Raw genomic sequence first — 20,301 nt, 5'->3', positions numbered from 1 at the left:
AAGGAGCCACTGGCTCCTAAAGCTCGCATACGTAAAACCTTTCTTTATACGTGTGTGTTCACCTACCGCCACTCAGTGAGTACGTACAACGTATACTGGAAGCAGCAGAATCATTTAGCAGTGGGCTTCAGATGTCGGTTTCCTAAATTTTCTCCACAGTGTTCCTCAAAAATAACATCGCCTTCCTTCCACAAACTTCCATTTGATCTCCAGAGGCACCTCCACTACACTTATTGCAGATCCCACACACTTGAGCAGTACTCGAGACTGAGTCACACCAGTGTCCTGGATGCGGTCTCCTCTACAGATGAACCACACTTTCCCAAAATTCTGCCAATAAGCTGAAGTCGACCATTTGCCTCCCCTACAACAGTCCTCACATCCTCATTCCACTTCATATTGCTTTGCATTGTTACCCCCAGATACTTAAAACGCTCGATTGTGTCGACCAGGACAATACTAATGCTGTATCCGAACATTATGTGTTTGTTTTCTCTATGCACCCGCATTAACATACATTTTTCTACACTGAGAGCTAGTGGTCATTCATCACACCGAGAAGAAATTTTGTATAGGTTATTTTGTATCCTCCTACAGTCCACCAACTTTGATGCCTTACTGTACACCACAGCATCATCAGCAAACAACCTCTGATTGCTGCCACCCTGTCCACCAAATCATTTATGTATATAGGGAACAACAGCAGTCTTATCTCACTTCCCTGGGACACTCCCCACGATAGCTTTGTCTGCGATGAACACTCACTACTGAGGACCACATGCTAGGTTCTATAACTTAAAAAGTTTTCGAACCACTCATATATTTTCAGGGAATTGCACTTTGGGAAACTTGTGGTAATCCTGGGGGGGGGGGGGGGGGGCGGGGGGGCAAAAAAAAATTAAAAAAAAAAAAACAGACGGAAAGTTCCTAATCACCATATAGCAGAGATGCTAGAGATGCTGAGTCGCGATAAGCACAACAAAAAGATTCACACAACTATAGCTTTCGGCCATTAAGGTCTTTGTCAGCTGTAGATGCACATACACACACACACACACACACACACACACACACACACACACTCATACAAACGCAACATGCACACACGTGTGCAGTCTCAGAGAGCTGAAACCACACTGCCAGCTCTCTGAGAATGCAGACGTGTGTGCAAGTTGCGTTTATATATGTGTGTGTGTGTGTGTGTGTGTGTGTGTGTGTGTGTGTGTGTGTGTGTGTGTCTCTACTGCTGACAAAGGCCTTAATGGCCGAAAGCTTAATTGTGTGAATCTTTTTGTTGTACCTATCACGACTCAGCAACTTTCCTTCTCTGGTATTATTACATTCCATCCTGGATTTTCCGTTGTTTGAAACAAAATAAAAATATATTTTTAAGTTTATTAGTGTTTGTCCAAAGTTCACATAAAACAAATAGTGGGAAAATATTATGAAAGGAAAGTTGCTATTCACCATATAGCAGAGATCCTGAATAGCAGATAGACACAACAAAAGACTGTTCAAAATCAAGCTTTCCGCCCATAAGGTCTTTGTCAAAAATAGAAGACAGACAGACAGACACACACACACACACACACACACACATACACACACACACACACACTACTCATGCACACATGACTACAGTCCAAGGCCACTGTAGCCCCACTCCGAGCAGCAGCACCAGTGCATGATGGGAGTGGCGACTAGGTGGGGGTAAGGAGGAGGCTGGGGCAGGGAGGGGGGAGGGAATGTAGGATATATTGCAGGGAAAGTTCCCACCTGCACAATTCAGAAAAGTTGGTGTTGGTGGGAAGGACCCATATGGCACAGGCTGTGAAGCAGTAATTGAAATGAAAGGTGTCATGTTTGACAGTGTGCTCAGCAACCAAGTGGTCCACTTGTTTCTTGGCCACAGTTTGTCAGTGGAAATTCATGTGGACAGACAGCTTGTTGGTTGTCATGCCCACATAGAATCAGCACAGTGGTTGCAGCTTATCTTGTACATCACATGATTTGATTCACAGGTAGCCCTGCCTTTGATGGGAAAGGAGATGTTTGTGATCGGACTGGAGTAGATGGTGGCGGGAGTATATAAGGGACAGGTATTGCATCTAGGTCTATTACAGAGGTATGAACCGTGAGGTAAGGGGTTGGGAGCAGCATTCCGCCATCCACCGAACCTACACAATGTACTCATCCTTCCCTACACAACCCGTGCTCCCAACCCCTTACCTCATGGCTCATACCCCTATAATAGACGTAGATGCAAGACCTATCCCATACATCCTCCCACCACCATCTACTCCTGTCTGATCACAAACATCACCTATCCATCAAAGGCAGGGCTATCTGTGAAACAAGTCATGTGATCTACAAGCTAAGTTGCAACCACTGTGCTGATTCTATGTGGGCATGGCAACCAACAAGCTGTCTGTCTGCATGAATGGCCACCGACAAACTGTGGCCAAGAGAAAAGTGGACCACCCGGTTGCTGAGCATGCTGCAAAACATGATATCCATCATTTCAATGACTGCCTCACAGCTTGTGCCATATAGATCCTTCCCATCAGCACCAGCTGTTCTGAATTGCATAGGTGGGAACTTCTCCTGTAATATATTCTACATTCCCGTTACCCTCCTGGCGTCTACCTTAGTTAGTCATTGTCCTCAGCCATCCGGCCTCCCTGTTCCCATTCCAGCACTGTACAACCCTCATTCCACCATCCCACCTAGTCTTTTAGTTCTCTCCTTTTTTGCTACCCCCTCTCCCCACCTCTCCCCTGTCCTGGTTCTAATCTCCTGAATGCACATGGCTGCCCCTACCCCCTCCCTGCACATTCCCTAGCAGCACTGCACTGTCCACCACCCATATCCCACTACCCCTCCCCCTCTCTGCACACAGCCTCCTCCTTACCTCCACCCAGTCGCCACTCCCATCGTGCATTGGTGCTGCTGCTCGCAGTGTGGCAACAGTTGTCTTAGACTGCAATTGTGTATGTGTGAGTTGCGCTTGCATATGTGTGTGTGTGTATGTCTGTCTGTCATCTATTTTTGAAGAGGGGCTTATGGGCCAAAAGCTTTATTTGGAACAGTCTTTTTATCATGCCTATCTGCGACTCAGCGTCTCAGCTATATGGTGAGTATCAACTTTCCTTTTCATAATGTTGCTACATTCCATCCTGAATTTTTCATTGTTTGACAAATAGTGGGAAATATTGATAGTGGGTGTAAAAGGTGTTCACAACCTGAAGAGTTTCTGAGCTTGAAGCTTCTCTCCAGATTAAACCACTGCACTGACAGATACACTAATATATACTTCATGCATGGAGTGAAAATATTAAAAACACAACATACATACACGTGTGCAATTAATTGATTGTTTCTGATCTATAATTAAAAATAATCAAAAGAGGAAAGGCAATTGTAGCTCAGGAGCCACTTCATGGAAGCGAAGGTTAGCAGAAGACCACAGCTTTTAAAATGTTTGGAATCATTAGTTAACTTCGTGTTTTGGATGAAGTTGATTCATCATTCGGGGTGCATGCAACCCAGGACAACTGGGAAATCTGGGAGATCCTGGTAATTTTTTCATCCAGGTGAAAACCGAGAAAAACGGGATTTTTTTGGAATTCTGGGAATTTTTCTTTGTTTTAGTTTTGTGTTAAATATTTGTGTTTTTGACTGAGAGTATTATTGTATCCCACTACTGCAGAATAATACTGTCAGCAATAAAACATGTTGTTGTTGTTGTTGTGGTCTTCAGTCCTGAGACTGGTTTGATGCAGCTCTCCATGCTACCCTATCCTGTGCAAGCTTCTTCATCTCCCAGTTCTTACTGCAACCCACATCCTTCTGAATCTGCTTAGTGTATTCATCTCTTGGTCTCCCTCTACGATTTTTACCCTCCACACTGCCCTCCAATGCTAAATTGGTGATCCCTTGATGCCTCAGAACATGTCCTACTAACCGGTCCCTTCTTTTTGTCAAGTTGTGCCACATACTCCTCTTCTCCCCAATTCTATTCAATACTTCATCATTAGTTATGTGATCTACCCATCTAATCTTCAGCATTCTTCTGTAGCACCACATTTCGAAAGCTTCTATTCTCCAATAAAACATAAATGAGAGAAAAAATACCAAAATAAAACTTCAGTTGCAAAGGAAAATTGCCATTTACAACAACAAAACACTGTGCACACAGAAGTGTCTGCCAACAGCAAAATATGTCAAAGGTCTTAGGACAAAGACTATGCAATACTTTGTCACAACAAACTGCTTCCAATGAGCATGACATCACAACTGTTAACATTAGGTTCATTTGAGCAGTTGCCAGCGGGCTCATGTGCATGTGCAGTTCAGTCGGATATGAGCAGTACCTTCTCCTGCTTCTGGCTACTTGAAGCCAGAAGGTAAATAATAAAGAACCAAACATGAGATATTACAGTACTGGTACCCCAAGAAAGTTTACATCCCAAAAATCACCGTGAATAGCTTAATATCGGGTTGAGGGCTACTTCACTGTGAATCTGGACATACAAATGTGTGCTTCTGGCTGAATTATACATTTTAATATGGTTTATTAAATTCTGATACTGTTGGAGTATCCTCTGATGTCCTGCTTCTTTTATGATGTAATGTAGGAGTTCCTAATGCTTTATATGTACAAACATACAGGATTCTTGCATCATTGTAGCTGTGCAAGCACAATAATTTCTGTTTTCTGGCACTCCCTGCCAACTGCTGAAGTGAACCTATCTCTAACAGTTCTCAGGAAAATATTGAGAGTTGTGCTTTGCAAAAGTTTTACTTTCAAATTAAATTTCATTTCACGCAAGATGAATTATATTATGTGTGAGAATGTTCAATGAATTTCTTAAATCACAGAGCATTTAATTCTTGTTTAAAACTTAACACTTTGAAGACTGGTCACTTAGAAGAATTTCAAGCCCAGATGACCAGACATTTATGTCATTATTTTAAATTTTACTGGCACATTTGTGTGATGTATCTTAAAGTGTAACACTCACCAAAAAAGACCAGTATTACTTGTGAAAGCTTAGCTTCTCTTGTAGCTTATTATTCTTCAGGATCAACATTATACATGAAACCTTAAATTTCCTGTAGCTACACTGTGTATATTAATTTAAACTATTAACTTTTCCTATTTGTGTGTTAGTGCTACTTAACAGTGACATTGCTATTGGATGATTACATCACTTGTCCTATGCTCTGAATATCTGCTGTCAACAGCTGATGAGATCACATGATGTGAGCTATGATTGGGTTACTAAAGGGCATCACAATCTCGATTTCAAAGCTTTGCAAACTAACGTTCTGTGTCTGGTGAAATTTGAATTTATATTTATTTATTTAGTGCATGGCATTTCATATGAACAGCGACTAGCAATGTGGATTACATAGTTTTACAAAATTTTACAAAAATATATTTATTTCATAATTTATAATTTAAAATATAAGTCTATAAATTAATATTTAATTTGTTGATCCATTCAAGTGCTGCCTCTGTCACTTCAAAGAAATCTTCCAAGATCCCATGGTAGGCTCTTCTGTTACAGCTTGTTACAATGTGATGGATTGTCTGGTGTTCATTCCCACAGTCCTCATCGGTAGAGGTATTCAGCACAGATGCCACGGCCTGTGTGGATCGATGTAGATGTAGATTAATTGTTTTGCAGAAGCTGGTCTTGTGTCAGGTCTTTGGAGGGTCTGATGTTCCACATTTCTGTCCACTATTTTTTGATGCTGAAAGTAGCTGCCTGTAGCGATTCTGCCAGTAGGACAGATGGCTGCCTGGATTCTAATCACTTCATTCGGAGTGCAGGAACGTCAGAGTGCATTGGAAGCTCGGGGATTTTAAGTAATTTTTGGTATTCCTTGAGGAGGGCGTTCTGTCTTTGGAAATCTGGTGGTGCAATGTTGCTTAGAGGTGGTAACCAGTATAGAGGAGTAGATTTGATGCAGCCCGTTATTGTCCTCATTGCTGCATTTAGCTCCACATCAATTTTTCTCACACGTGTGGTATTGAGCCACACTGGGGCACAGTATTCGGCAACAGGATAGACCGGCCCTAAGGCATCGCATCACAGTGTCGTAGCTCTTGCGCCCCCGTGAGGTACCACTCAGCTTCTGTATGATGTTATTGCGTGATCTCAGCTTTGCTGTGGTGTTTTCTATGTACTTCCTGTTAGAGAGGGTTCTACCAAGAGTCACTCCTAGATATTCTGGAGAGTCTTTGTGGTGAAGGAACTGATCCTTAAAGGTGACATTCAATTTTGCATTGGCCATTCTGTTGTTAAGGTGAAAGCAGCTGACTTCAGTCTTCATTGGATTTGGTATCAGTCTCCACTTTTTGAAGTATTCATCTATTGTGCTTAGATCTGCATATAGGATCTCCTCATCAGCTTCAAGAGTTCTCTGCTGGGTGGCCAAGGCCAGATCGTATGCAAAGATGAACTCCCTTGACTGTTTCAGGGAGGTCAGATGTATACAAGTTGAACAGGATTGCTGCCAAAACTGAGCTTTGAGAAAGACCATTATCAAGTTTCTTCTGTCTGCTTAGTTGATTGCCAAGGACTACTTGGTAGTATCTCTCAGATAGCATGTTGTTTATCAGCCTGATTGTGGTTTGTCAGTGTATGACACTGGCGAGTATGTACAAGAGTCCTTGTCTCCACATTGTATCGTAGGCAGCTGTAAGATCAATAAAAGCCACTGATGTTTTAAGGCGACATTGGAATCCGGCTTCTATGTGTGTAGTTAAGCTGAGCGCAGCTTCTGTTTGGTCTGAATCCTGTTCGATGGGAATAACTTCGTGGATCTTTGGACCGATTTGGTTGAGGATGACTCTTTCCAAAAGCTTGTAGGAGTAGCTCAGGAGGGTGATTGGGCGATAGCTAGCAGTTTTGTTTGCTGGTTTACCCAGCTTCAGTGTTGCTATGGTTTTTGTTTTTTTGAAGGCTTTTGGCATGTTCCCTGATAGCATAATATTAGTGAAGAAACTTGCAAGCCATCTACAAGTCCTGTTTCCACAACTGATGAAGAATTCAGGGTGTATCCCATCAAATCCTGGAGTTTTGCCTTTTTTCATTTTGAATTTATACTCTCATAATTACAAAAATATGCAGTGTACACACTGCTCCACATCAAAGATCTTTCCAAGACTTTTTTTGCTAGGTTTTGTTTTAAAAAGTGGCTGCAGGGAGTTCTGCATTGATGATGTATAAAACGTTAATCATTCAAAGGATTGATAAGTTTTACAGTTCTATGGGAAAGTATACTGACACTTAACAGGGAAAAAATGTATTTTCACCCGAGAGAAAATGTATTTTTTAACTGGGAAATTAGGAAATTGTTTTTTCCTTGTCCGCCTATACTGCCTGTTCATTACACACTACACACATCACATTCATCACTGAATTTGAGTTTTTTTTTTTTTTTGGAGGGTCATGGCTTCACTAAAGCTGAACATTTATTTACTGTTACACAGATAACATGGAAATGAACCTGATCGACTGGAAAAGTGCTGTGCATTGTATTGTACATGCAAATCCTGTTCGTACTTCCAATATTTGGTGCGGTGACCAATGGGAGGGAGAGCCAATTGAAAAATGCCTTTAGGGTAACCTCCATCTGCTACAGCACTGAGTGTTAACTTGGTTTATGCGGATAGTATCTACACTGCGCATGTGTGCTGACGTGGGTGTCCTAGTGAAACTCTTTGATTGCACATGGGAAGGAAATTTCAGTTCAAGGCACATTTTTTCTGACTGTGTTGGTGGGCCATACAAAACCCTTAGTAGACTTCATGTGGTCTGTGGACTGCTATTTGCCCATCCATGCACTACGTGGTTGAGGTGTGGCAGTGTGCCACCAAGCGAGGTGGTTCATTGGTTAGCACACTGGACTTGCATTCGGGAGGACGATGGTTCAAACCCATGTCTGGCCATCCTGGTTTAGGTTTTCTGTGATTTCCCTATAATTGCTTCAGGCAAATGCCGGGAAGGTTCTTTGAAAGGTCATGGCTGATTTCCTTCCCCTTCCATCCCTAATCTGATGGGATGAGGCCTCGCTGTTTGTTACCCCCCACCAAATCAACCAACCAGCCACAGAAACGAGACTGAAATTGTCACTAAGTCTTTGGGCAATATCCATCCTGAAAGCTAGCAAAAACATGCACTACAACGCCAGGCTTTTGTTAATCAATAGTACAAATTAGATTCCATCATCTTTCTCTTTTGTCTTTAAACAATGGTTAGGATTAAATTATTGGGCTTGTTTCTCATTAACATATTAATGTGATTTCAGTGCACTCAGTCAGAGAAGATTTGTTGTACTTAACATAGATAACCTCAAAAGGCTCAATATTTTGAATGCTACATAATTTATTACATAAGTGTATGCCAAAAATTTAAAGAAAGAAGCCTTGGTGTACCAAAAGAAGCCTTGGTGTACTGAGAGCTTAGCAGTTATTTCTGGTGCACAAAAAGTAATTCCAAACTTACAAAATTGATTGATAAGCCACTATATGGGTCACCTGGAGCTAAGTGATGGTCAGACTTTTCCACAGTTTTTATATCCTCCTGTAACTAAAGATTAAGTGAAATTGATTGAAGTTAATTACTATATTTATGTGAATCTAATGTGCCATCAAATATAATATGCACTCCAGTTTTAAAAATTAAAATCACGAAGGAAAGAATTTACTGGCACATCACTGGCAGGCAAAATTTATTTTACACAACAATGGATTTATACATGAACTACCAAAACAACAACCCAAGTGACCCATTATTAAGTGACACAGTCATTAATAAAACAGAATGCTTAACTTGGTTACTTACGTGACATGGGAACAAACATACCATAAATTACAGGTGTTACTTATCATTATTGACTAATGTCATCATTACTGGTTTCCTCTGGGGATTTTGCATCAGAAACATATTCATTTCCTCTTTCCTCATCACCCTTGGGATTGTTCCAGAGAACACCATCTCCACTTCTATCAAGATTATTTGAAATACAGCATTTATTGAATGATTTTACAATCACTGGTACTTCGATGCTTTTACAGACAACCGAAAACCAGTGTGAAATAATGTGGGGTGCAGCACATTTAATTTTTACTGTCAGAGTCAGCTCATGTTTTGGTTTTTCAAAATCATTTTTTGTACTGTTGCTGAATGAGAGCTCTGAAAGGTTTATTTATATCCAGGATAGTGACACAGAAGTCAACCCTCCATGAGTCATGGCTAGAATGTAGTTTATTTTTACATTGTCAGTGAGATGACCACGAAATGCAGCAAGACAAAGCATTGATGGTAGTTTGGAAAGCCCATCAGAATGGAGATCCCCTGTGTTTTGGAGCCTGTCAAACATTAAAGTTTTAGTCATCCATCCTGTCTCTCAATTTTGAACAATGATATCATCAGGGAACAGCTTTTCATTTTTAGAGGTCTCGGGGCTCATTTTCCGCTCAAAGATTAAGAAAGGGGGAAGTGATTGCCAGCATTGCAGTTATGCACTGTTTTTCACACCCTGATGTTTTGGTAGTAACTTCTTTTGTCCCCTTCTCATCATTTGTGTAATTACTTGGCATTCAAACCAAAGTGGCATCCCATCACCATTGCCTATGTGGCCCATCAAAATATTCTTGTCTTTCGAAAGTGTGATGACATACCTCAGAATTTCTATGAAGGGATGTCTTCCTATGTGAGGGTCAGTGAATTTATTTTCAAGTAGCGGTAATTGCAACAATGAAAATTTCTCTTTCTTCTGTAAGTGAACGGTACTCTTAGCTACACTGAACTCTTATCCCATCCTCTTGTTCAGCATAAGGAATTCTCTGCTTGCCTTCCATTTTGTGACTACAAAATTCAAATGCAGTACACAGTAACATGCCAAGAATAACGCAACAAAGTTGAGATGTACACTAATGCATTGTGACACAAGGAACAATACCTAAATTCCAATTATGCTGGTGGTGAATGACAGATTCAAGTTGGTTCTCAAATGTAAGGCACCATCGTGTCTTATGTGCATCCCAAATTTGAATACTGCATACTGTAAAAGAAATGCGCAGTAGATTCACAGAAATACGGTACTACTGTGGCTCACACTGCATGTGGATGTATTAGAATGGTATAGCAAATGGTTAGCATGTTTTGCTCACATTTATATTCCAAAGTAGCATGCTTTGAGCCACAAAAATGCCCTAGAATAATCTACAACAATCACATACTGCGAAATAATATGTACCCTGTCAAATAGGAGCCCAACAGTCCAGCTGCCTAGTTTTCTACAAACTGAACTGTTAATTGAGTGATGGATGATGAAAATCTGTCCAATTTACTTCTACCAGAGCTGTTAATTTCTTGAGTTAGTGCAGTGAGAAAATGTGGTAATAAAAGAAATTTTAACTTGGCTGTTTCATTGTCAGTTGAGTGATTAATGTGCAGAAAAGATTGAAAATAAACAAATTTTAATGTGACATTATTTTCAGTCCAAAGGCTGTTTTGATGTAACTATTCATGTTAGCTGCAGGTGCTTACTGTAATCGAACTTTACGCCTTGTATTTATATTCTCTCTGTTGTGTGTTATCACAGCCATTGCTGTGGAAGTAATGAGCACAGCCTTAGCCAGGTGCACAGGTAAACCAGCACACCAGGTGACTACCCAGACACAAAGGCTTGCTGTGGAGGCAACCTGGTTAGGTTTAGCATGCATGGCATGTGGGAAGGAAGAATTTTTACAATAGCCAAGTAGTTTATGGCAGCCTGTATTTATGTTTGTGTGAAATAAATTTGTTATGTTTGATCATGTATTTATTATTCATGAAAAATGTTTATTCCAGAGCTACACTACTGTGCTGCAAAATTTTCTTGTAATCCTCTGGTGATATTTTTTGTGCAGGAAACACTAAAAATAATGGGAATTCCATCTTGGTTGCATTGGACAGCATGGTTTATAAAAACTCTGAGCCTTCTTTTAGTAACAGTCACGCTGATTGTGATTTTGTTGAAAGTTTCTTGGTACGGAACTGGGTTATCTGTATTCACTTACAGTAATGGAGTCGTACTTTTCCTGTTTTTTCTGCTATATGTGATGGCTGGTGTGTGCTTCTGCTTCATGGTTTCAGTATTCTTTCAGAAAGGTAAGTTCTTAATTGAAAATAATAAACATAAAAGATGGGATAACAAGAACATCATGACTTTCCATTGTTTGAACATAAAAGATTAAAGAGAAAAACTGAAATTTCAAAATGCAATTTGAAACACATCTTGATAGTGATTCCTTCTAGAAATTATCAACTTATCTAAATGCAAGGATTTACTAAAAACATGACAATATTGTGGAGATGAACTGACCTCCATACATCATACCTGATAAAACAGTTCTAAGCATCATCACAAGTTGTTGTGATGTAAAGATTGTAAGACATTCTGCTCATTTTCAGATAATTTGATTGATATGGATAATGTGATCTGTGATGAAATGACATGCATTTAATATAAACAATCACCTATTTCAGCAAATACAGCAGCTACTGTTGGTGGATTGTTGTGGTTTCTGGCATATGTGCCTTTCCTCTTTCTGCAGCAGCAGTATTCAGATTTAAGTCTTTTTGCAAAAGTTTTTTCATCCCTGGCCCACAATAGTGCCATGTCATTTGGCATGCAGCTCTTCATTATGTTTGAAGGAACAGGTAAGAATATATAGCTAGTCTTGGTGTTATCTCCTCCTTTTAAAATTCAAATGTTGTGACTTTGTATTGATACTTCATTAAGACTTATTTATTTTTATTAGTTATTTATTATTTTGTGGGTTCATCTTCTTTAGATATAATAGGAACAAGAACATATAATGACTTATTGTTATCAGTTTTGTATTAAAATCGATGTGGTATCATTTTATACTGCGGATGAATATTTGAAAGAAAATGTATACCATCACTAAACTTATTGTGTCTAGAACTAGTTCAGTTGATTTTATTGAGCATTTGAGCATTATCACACTTTTTGTAACAACAGATCAGCTCTACCTGTATTTACTCTTGTAAGCCTAATATCCAATTTAACTTTGTGCTCTTATTTCTAAGCTTTATTTGAAACTTTTTTTTCTGTTAAATGGTTGTTATCACATTGTATCTTTTACTGTATTTATAGTATGTCTTACTTAAACTATGCACAATTTGGCATTGAATTGCCCTTGTATTTATTGTAAGTTTAAATTGAAACCTGTACAATTTGATACATTCCATATCCTTGTGATTGACTCACTAACTGGATCTACGGAACATGAAATAAATAAATAAATAGTCATTTGCTGTCATGTTGCTTAGCCAACAATCAGTTATATCTAGTAGAGCATTCTCCTAAGTACAGTGAATCTCTGGATTTTGCCCTGTTATTCCAAGGTAAACTTTAATATATTCCACTTTTCAATTTTGAAGTTTTTGTAATTAAGTGAAAATTCATTAATTTTCCTTCACTTCCCAATAATAAATTACACTATCAATTAAAAACACTTGTTACTGACTTGAAACATATTTTGTCAGTCTATTTCAAAACCAAAGATATTATTGGTTTAGCGTTTTCCATAATGCTCAGTTGTCAGAGTTAATTTTGATGTCATTAATTATTTCAGTCACTATTCAAAAAGACACAGTCTAAAATAACTTCTCATATACACATCAACAAATAATTACAACTCAAATAAAATTTTTTATCTTCACAAACACTTCACTGTTGGTATATTTATCATCACAACATACAAAGTAATGCCACGTATCTAAAAACTTTCATTGATGTAAAATATATATAAACTATGTGATCAAAACTATCCGGACACCCCCACAAACATATGTTTTTCTTATTAGGTGCATTGTGCTGCCACCTACTACCAGGTACTCCATATGAGCAACCTCAGTAGTCATTAGACATCATGAGAGAGCAGAATGGGGCATTCCACAGAACTCACGGACTTCGAACATCCCTAGGTCCACTGTTTCTGATGTGATAGTGAAATGGAAACATGAAGGGACACGTACAGCACAAAAGCGTAGAGGCCGACCTCATCTGTTGACTGACAGAGACTGCCGACAGTTTAAGAGGGTCATAATGTGTAATAGGCAGACATCTATCCAGACCATCACACAGGAATTTCAAACTGTATCAGGATCTGCTGCAAGTACTATGACAATTAGGCGGGAGGTGAGAAAACGTTGATTTCATGGTTGAGCCACTGCTCATAAGCCACACATCAAGCCGGTAAATGGCAAACGATGTCTCACTTGGTGTAAGGAGTGTAAACATTGGATGACTGAATAGTGGAAAAACATTGTGTGGAGTGACGAATCACAATACACAATGTGGCGATTCGATGGCAGAGTGTGGGTATGGCGAATGCCTGGTGAACGTCATCTGCCAGCATGTGTAGTGTCAACAGTAAAATTCGGAGGCGGTGGTGTTATAGTGTGGTTGTGTTTTTCATGGAGGGGGCTTGCACACTTTGTTGTTTTGCATGGCACTATCACAGCACAGACCTACATTGATGTTTTAAGCACCTTCTTGCATTGCACTGTTGAACAGCAATTTGGGGATGGCGATTGCATCTTTCAACATGATCGAGTACCTGTTCATAATGCACGGCCTGTGGCGGAGGGGTTATACGACAATTACATCCCTGTAATGGTCTCGCCTGCACAGAGTCCTGACCTGAATCCTATAGCACACGTCTGGGATGTTTTGGAACGCCAACTTCATGCCAGTCCTCTCTGACCGACATCGATACCTCCCCTCAGTCCAGCACTCCGTGAAGAATGGGTTGCCATTCCTCAAGATACCTTCCAGCATCTGATTGAACATATGCCTGCGAGAGTGGGAGCTGCCATCAAGGCTAAGGGTGGGCCAACACCATTTTGAATTCCAGAATTACCGATGGAGGGTGCCACGAACTTGTAAGTCATTTTCAGCCAGTTGTCCACATACTATTGATCACATAGTGCAAGTACTGTATCATCATCAAATATAAATTAATTACAACATTGATATTCAATCATTCATGCATTGTTTTATTTAATAATAATCACCACTGGAGATTTTTTATAGCCTGAGCCTTCTTCTCATGCTAGATGGCTGTTGACAAAGCACAGGTTTAATCCAGTGACGTGAAATTCTATGCCACAGGAAGAGCAGGCTGTATCAGCTCTCACCTGAGTTTCATATTAAATAATTACTACAATAAAATCATTAACATTCATATATAACACCTAATCATTTATAAACTTTTGCAAAGTCACATACTTCTATTTTGACATGATGTCAATTCTTAAAGAATGTGTGTTCAAACATTTATATTCCTAAAGTTACACCTCTGAAAAGTAGGACTTTTTTTCAGGTGTAGGCTTACAGTGGGAAGATTTTTGGAGACCCGTTAATCAGAATGATGACCTCGTTGTGGGACATATAATGCTGATGCTAATTGTGGACGCTGTCATTTATATGCTTATTGCACTGTACGTAGAGGCTGTTTTTCCTGGAGAGTTTGGGGTACCTTTGCCATGGTACTTTTTTATGCAGGTATTTAATTTAATGTCAAAATACAGTTTTAGAAATAGAAACATTGAATTTATCAGATTGCCATATCATATGCTGTCTTTGTAATTATTCAATACTTTTAACATTCTTAACCTGATTAACTGCAAAATAAATCATTAATGTTTATTAAAATGGAGATGAGCAAGCAGTCTGTACTGTATTTGTGTCAATATTTCAGTGGAGGCTGGCCTGAACAGGAAAAAAGATCTATCCAGCAATTTTTGTGACATTTACAAATTATTCATTTCTGTAGATCGTACTATATTTCAAAATGGAGTAAAAGGGTTTCCTCTTAGAGAACTGGATTTACATTTCAGTGAAATTTAAAGTTGTTATGTTATGTAAACAATATTATGAAAAGGACAGATTGCTACTCCACCTTAAAAATGACAGGTTGAGTTGCAGACGGGAATAATGAAAAGACTACACACAGAGCTTTCACACGACTGCTAACTCCAGCCGCACTGGCCAGAATGCAGCTGCATCACATCGAACAGAAATGGCAATTCAGAGAATGGTTGGGAAGGGGGAGAGAGGTTGACACTGCCTCATGGAGTGTGTAGGGAACAGATGGTGGCAGGACGAGGCCGCCGGGCACAGCATCAGGAGGACACGGTGGAAGAGGGGAGGGGGAAAGGAGAGGAGCAGAGGAGGGGCAAGGCGAAAAGACTGGCAGGTGCACGCAGTGAGGATGAGGGGACGTGGATTAGGAGAAGATGTTGGGATATTTTTTTGTCTTCACAAACACTTCATGTTGGTGCATTTATCACCACAGCATACAAAGGAATGCCACATATCTAAAAACTTTCATTGATGTAAAACATATATATGTACTGTATCATCATCAAATATAAATTAATTATGACAGTGATATTCAATCATTCATACATTGTTTTATTTAATAATAATCACCACTGGAGATTTTTCATAGCCTCAGCCTTCTTCTCATGGTAGATGGCGAAGATTTAATCCATTGATGTAAAATTCTGGTGCCGTGGGAAGAACAGGTGTTAGCTCTCACCTAGTCTCTGAATTACATTTTATTTAATAATATACAGTTCCTGACTGGAACCTGTAATCACTGGCTTGTAACTTCAGTAATCACTATAAGCTAAGAATTATCTTCTACAGTTAAAGGAAACTTGTTGCTGTATACCAATTAAAGAAGTGGAACTAACTTGAATTCCTCCAAACTATTGCTTTGTATTGTATTGTATGGAACTGGGGTCCTAGAAATGATGGAGAGGCTTGGTAGGGTAATTATGGTGTACGCGTATGTGGAGAAAGTGTTTGCACAGCAATTGTGGATATAGTGTAACTGAGGCAGAATAAGGGGAAGCAGCAAATTATCACATGGTACCTCAATTTGATGACAGGTCATTTCCTGTTGTGTTACTACGTCAAGCTAACCACAGCTTTCTACATTAAAAGTATGACTGGATTTTGCCAATGGAAGATCCTGCAGATAATTCCATTACATTATAATGTGTTTAGCAGCATACCACCATTTATAGGTAGTATTGAATCGCAAATGATACCCATTAGCTGCAGTTTACACTGAATTGTCATACACGAAGTTACAGATTATCCATTCCTAAAATCAACCTGTGTATCTATTAATGAGTTGAGCTCTGAGAACTATGCAACTACTCTATTTTATGTTAGCTTTTCAAAAACTTTTGAGAACTTAGGTATATTGGCCACTAGTTGTTTCTTATGCAGATGCCACACTGCTTATTGTTTAAATACATCTGAAAAATCTTCCTGAAAGGTGTACTACATCTCTAAATCCGTCCACAGGTAATATAGAGTGCACAAATCATCACTACCATTCATATTGTGTAATCAAAACCATATGACTCCATTCGCTGTGTTGTTTCTCCCTGCGACGTATGATATTAATGCTGATAATGGTGTTAATGTGCTGTCATTATTTGGTAGCTTGTGCAAGTTTTACGTGTAATTCTTCTCAATTATGGCTGCCTTCTGATGATTTCCTGATGTCGCGGACTTGCAAATCGAGGCCACTGGTTACGGTATATGGCTTTTCTCTAGTGCAGTTGGTGCGAAGTCTGTAAGAGAGTTCTAAATACGTCCAGCAGCTATGAAATTATACCTCAGCATTGTCTCACAAAACTGTTATATTTTAAATCATCTTGAACAATCTTACACTATATTGTAAGGGATCTCGAATTTCCAAATAATTACATCTAAATATATCTTTTCATGTCTACTGATCAAAGTTTAATTTAGTAATGAATGAACAAATTGTTTTTCAGCCCTTTGTCATTTTTACAACTAATTATGGCTTTTCTTCTCTGATACATCCAAAACACCTTCAAGCAGTGTCGACACACAATAATTAAACATTCACACAGCAAGTAGATCTGCTAGAGTGTCGTCACGCCTTGTAGACATTCTGTATGCATCCTGTTTCATAGACTTTACCTATAAATTATAACAACCTCAAACAGTGGGATGCTCCCACCTACTACTTAGCTACTTATCCTTTTACATGATCATCCCTTTTCTGGCATCAAGGAATAGGTGGAACATGTAACTCAGGGTGAGTTTCAGCCTACATCTCATCATGTCAACATCTTAAAAATTTCTTCATTGGTTGTCTCCATGAGCTCTGCTTCCTGGCCTTTTCAAATAGATTTGTAGAAAGCTAAGTAATTTATGTTGAGCAATGAGCCTGATTCATTGTACTGACAATAAACAATATGTCATGACTGTGAAAATATTATGGAAAGGATAGATTGCTGCAGACCATATAATGGAGAACCTTAGTCACACCATTTGTGTGGCATCCTTTTTGGTGTGCCTGTCTGAGACTCAACATCTCCACTATATGGTGAGTAACAATCTATCCTTTTCATAATATTGTCTTTATTCCATTGTGGACTTTTCCATTGTTTTATATCATTAACGTATATATAACATAACATATCTCAATAATCTCTTTGTGCTCTCATGTCAATTAACTGATTACTGAACATTTGTGGTTCTTATATGGTGAAATCTTTCCTAGCAGATTTTTTTCAGTTTTTTCTTAAATTTATGTACCCTACTTGCAGAGTTTGTATGCTTAAATATGGTAATAACATAATGTTTCTCAATACCTCCCATTATTTTTTGTAATTCAGATGTCCATGAATTTTGCTGTAAGTGTTGATACTATTCACGCCTTCTTTCACAAGAGTTTCTGATGCTTTGTATTATTGTCACCATCTGTCACTGCAGGTAATGTATTTTATGTGCCTTTATGGAAAGTGACTTTCAGAAAATGTGATTAAAATGTGAAATTGCACTCTGTTTATAATCAAAGATGCACTACACACTACGTGTCACTGGTGGTCATTTAAGGACTTTATAAGTAAGTCTACTGCAACTGTGTTTATGACTCTGAATTTATTGCATCTGTGGATTCTCATTGCTGTCGTAATATCTCCCAACATTAGAATGAGTACCACTTTGAATGATTGTCAATCAGAAACACTGACACATTGCACTTATCCACTAATGAGAGAAAAATGAAAATATTATCTCTTGTTGTGTTGTTCGTTCCTTCTATTCCTTTAAGATAATCACATTCCAAAGTTAATTAAATGAAGCATGCAGTGTTCTACTTCATTCTTTTCTGCAGAATGTCCCATTAAGTAATATTATGTTGGTAATTATACTTAGGATCTTTGTAATTACAGCTGAATAAAATGAATTTATCGTATGAAAATTCTTTTTATTCACTTGTAATCAGATGGATTCAAAGTAATTTTGTCAACAATATTACATACAGCATAATAGAAGGAAACATTCCACGTGGGAAAAATTATATATAAAAACAAAGATGAGGTGACTTACCGAACGAAAGCGCTGGCAGGTCGATAGACACACAAACAAACACAAACATACACACAAAATTCAAGCTTTCGCAACAAACTGTTGCCTCATCAGGAAAGAGGGAAGGAGAGGGGAAGACGAAAGGATGTGGGTTTTAAGGGAGAGGGTAAGGAGTCATTCCAATCTCGGGAGCGGAAAGACTTACCTTGGGGGGAAAAAAGGACAGGTATACACTCGCACACACGCACATATCCATCCACACATACAGACACAAGCAGACATATTTAAAGACCAAGGTGAGGCCTTTGGATAGGACAGAGGTTTCGGATTGGGAGAGAGGTTTGGAGGAAAGGTTAACTACTGAATTAGGGTGTTGTGGTTCCAGATTGTGTTGATCGGAATTGAGGTTTTGGAGGGAGTGGAGCTGGAATTGGGAGATTGAGTAGATGGGAGAGACTGGGTCTGTGTGCAATGAGAGGAGGTTGAGGTTTGCAGGAAAGGTTGTGAAGGGTGAGTGAGTTGCCTTTCTGGAGGTGGGAAACCAGGAGATTGGATAGTTTTTTGAGGTGGAGGGTGGCATGCTGTTCTAATTTACGGTTGGCCTGTAGGAGGATGCTCTGAACAGCCGGTGTGGATGTGGGAGAGGAAAGATTAAGGACTTTTATTAAGGATAGGAGTTGACGGGTGTGTTCATTGGCTGAGTTGATGTGTAGGTGAAGGATTAGGTGGGTGAGGGCAAGGGATTGTTCAGTTTGGAACTGGTATAGGGACTGATGGAAGGAAGGGTTGCAGCCAGAGATGGGAACTTTAAGTGTGAGGCCTTTGGGGGTAATGCCAAATGTCAGACAAGCCTGAGAAAATAGAATATGGGAGCGTAATCTGGCTAGGGCGAAGGCATGTTTGCGGAGGGAATGTAAATAAAACTTAATGGGGTCGTTGTGGGGGTGTTGTGAGGGTGACATGGTATTAGAAGGTGGGAAGTGTAACATGAGGTGAAATGAAAAAGAAAATAAAAATATATGGGGAGAGATAAAGGTGAACCGGAAAGTAACTGGAGATCTGGAATGAAAAAAGGCGAAAAGGTGTTGGTTACAGCTGGGCTATGTTGGACTTGGGTTGGTAGACAACGATGTGCATAAAGGTTAGGTGGTTGTGTTGCCGCCAAAACACGTTAAAGGACGGAGAAATTCGGGAAAATTTCGAAAAAACTGCGTGTAGTATATTAAAAGGAGTGGTATTGTGGTGGCAGATTATGAAAATGAGGCTAACAATTGTCTGACGAAGAAATAATGACGTTAAAACCTGTGGGAAGCGGCTAAAAATTATAAATGATGTGGGAAAAACGGAAATGGAAATAAAGCGAAAGTTATTAGAACTGGCCGAAATGGTTGTTTAAAAGGTGAAAGGAGCTGTTTGTGAACTAGAAACGGTGGATATTATAGCGGCGGTAGTGCTGAAAGCGGCAAAAAAATTTTTTTGGTTATGGTTTGGAAGTGGGTTACGCATTATTGAGTATATATATAGGCGGGATAAAATAGTATATCAGATTACGGTAAAAAGGAGAAGGTGAATACAAAGTGAAACTACTGGCAAAAACAGAAAGAGGAAAATAAGACGACAGAAAAGATTTCGAAATGCAACAGTGACAATAACAAATGTAATTGTTGGATTCAAATTAATGATATCAATATAATAGAAGGAAACATTCCACATGGGAAAAATTTTATATAAAAACAAAGATGAGGTGACTTACCGAACGAAAGTGCTGGCAGGTCGATAGACACACAAACAAACACAAACATACACACAAAATTCAAGCTTTCGCAACAAACTGTTGCCTCA

The 20,301-nt window shown here is 39.2% G+C and overlaps 1 protein-coding gene across 1 annotated transcript in view; it reads left to right on the top strand.

The window, feature by feature from the left end:
• The window catches only part of LOC124776164 (phospholipid-transporting ATPase ABCA3), a 544,268-nt gene that overhangs the window by 47,804 nt on the left and 476,163 nt on the right, over nt 1-20,301 (top strand). The window contains exons 3-5 of the mRNA XM_047251005.1: nt 10,931-11,171; nt 11,550-11,723; nt 14,417-14,598. Coding sequence (XP_047106961.1) covers nt 10,931-11,171; nt 11,550-11,723; nt 14,417-14,598 — 597 coding nt within the window. The remainder of the gene's footprint in view (nt 1-10,930; nt 11,172-11,549; nt 11,724-14,416; nt 14,599-20,301) is intronic.

This window comes from Schistocerca piceifrons, chromosome 2, assembly GCF_021461385.2.
Source record: "Schistocerca piceifrons isolate TAMUIC-IGC-003096 chromosome 2, iqSchPice1.1, whole genome shotgun sequence".
Lineage (NCBI taxonomy): Eukaryota > Metazoa > Arthropoda > Insecta > Orthoptera > Acrididae > Schistocerca > Schistocerca piceifrons.
Note: the sequence above shows the minus strand (reverse complement) of the source record. Positions and strands in the feature narration are given on the sequence as shown.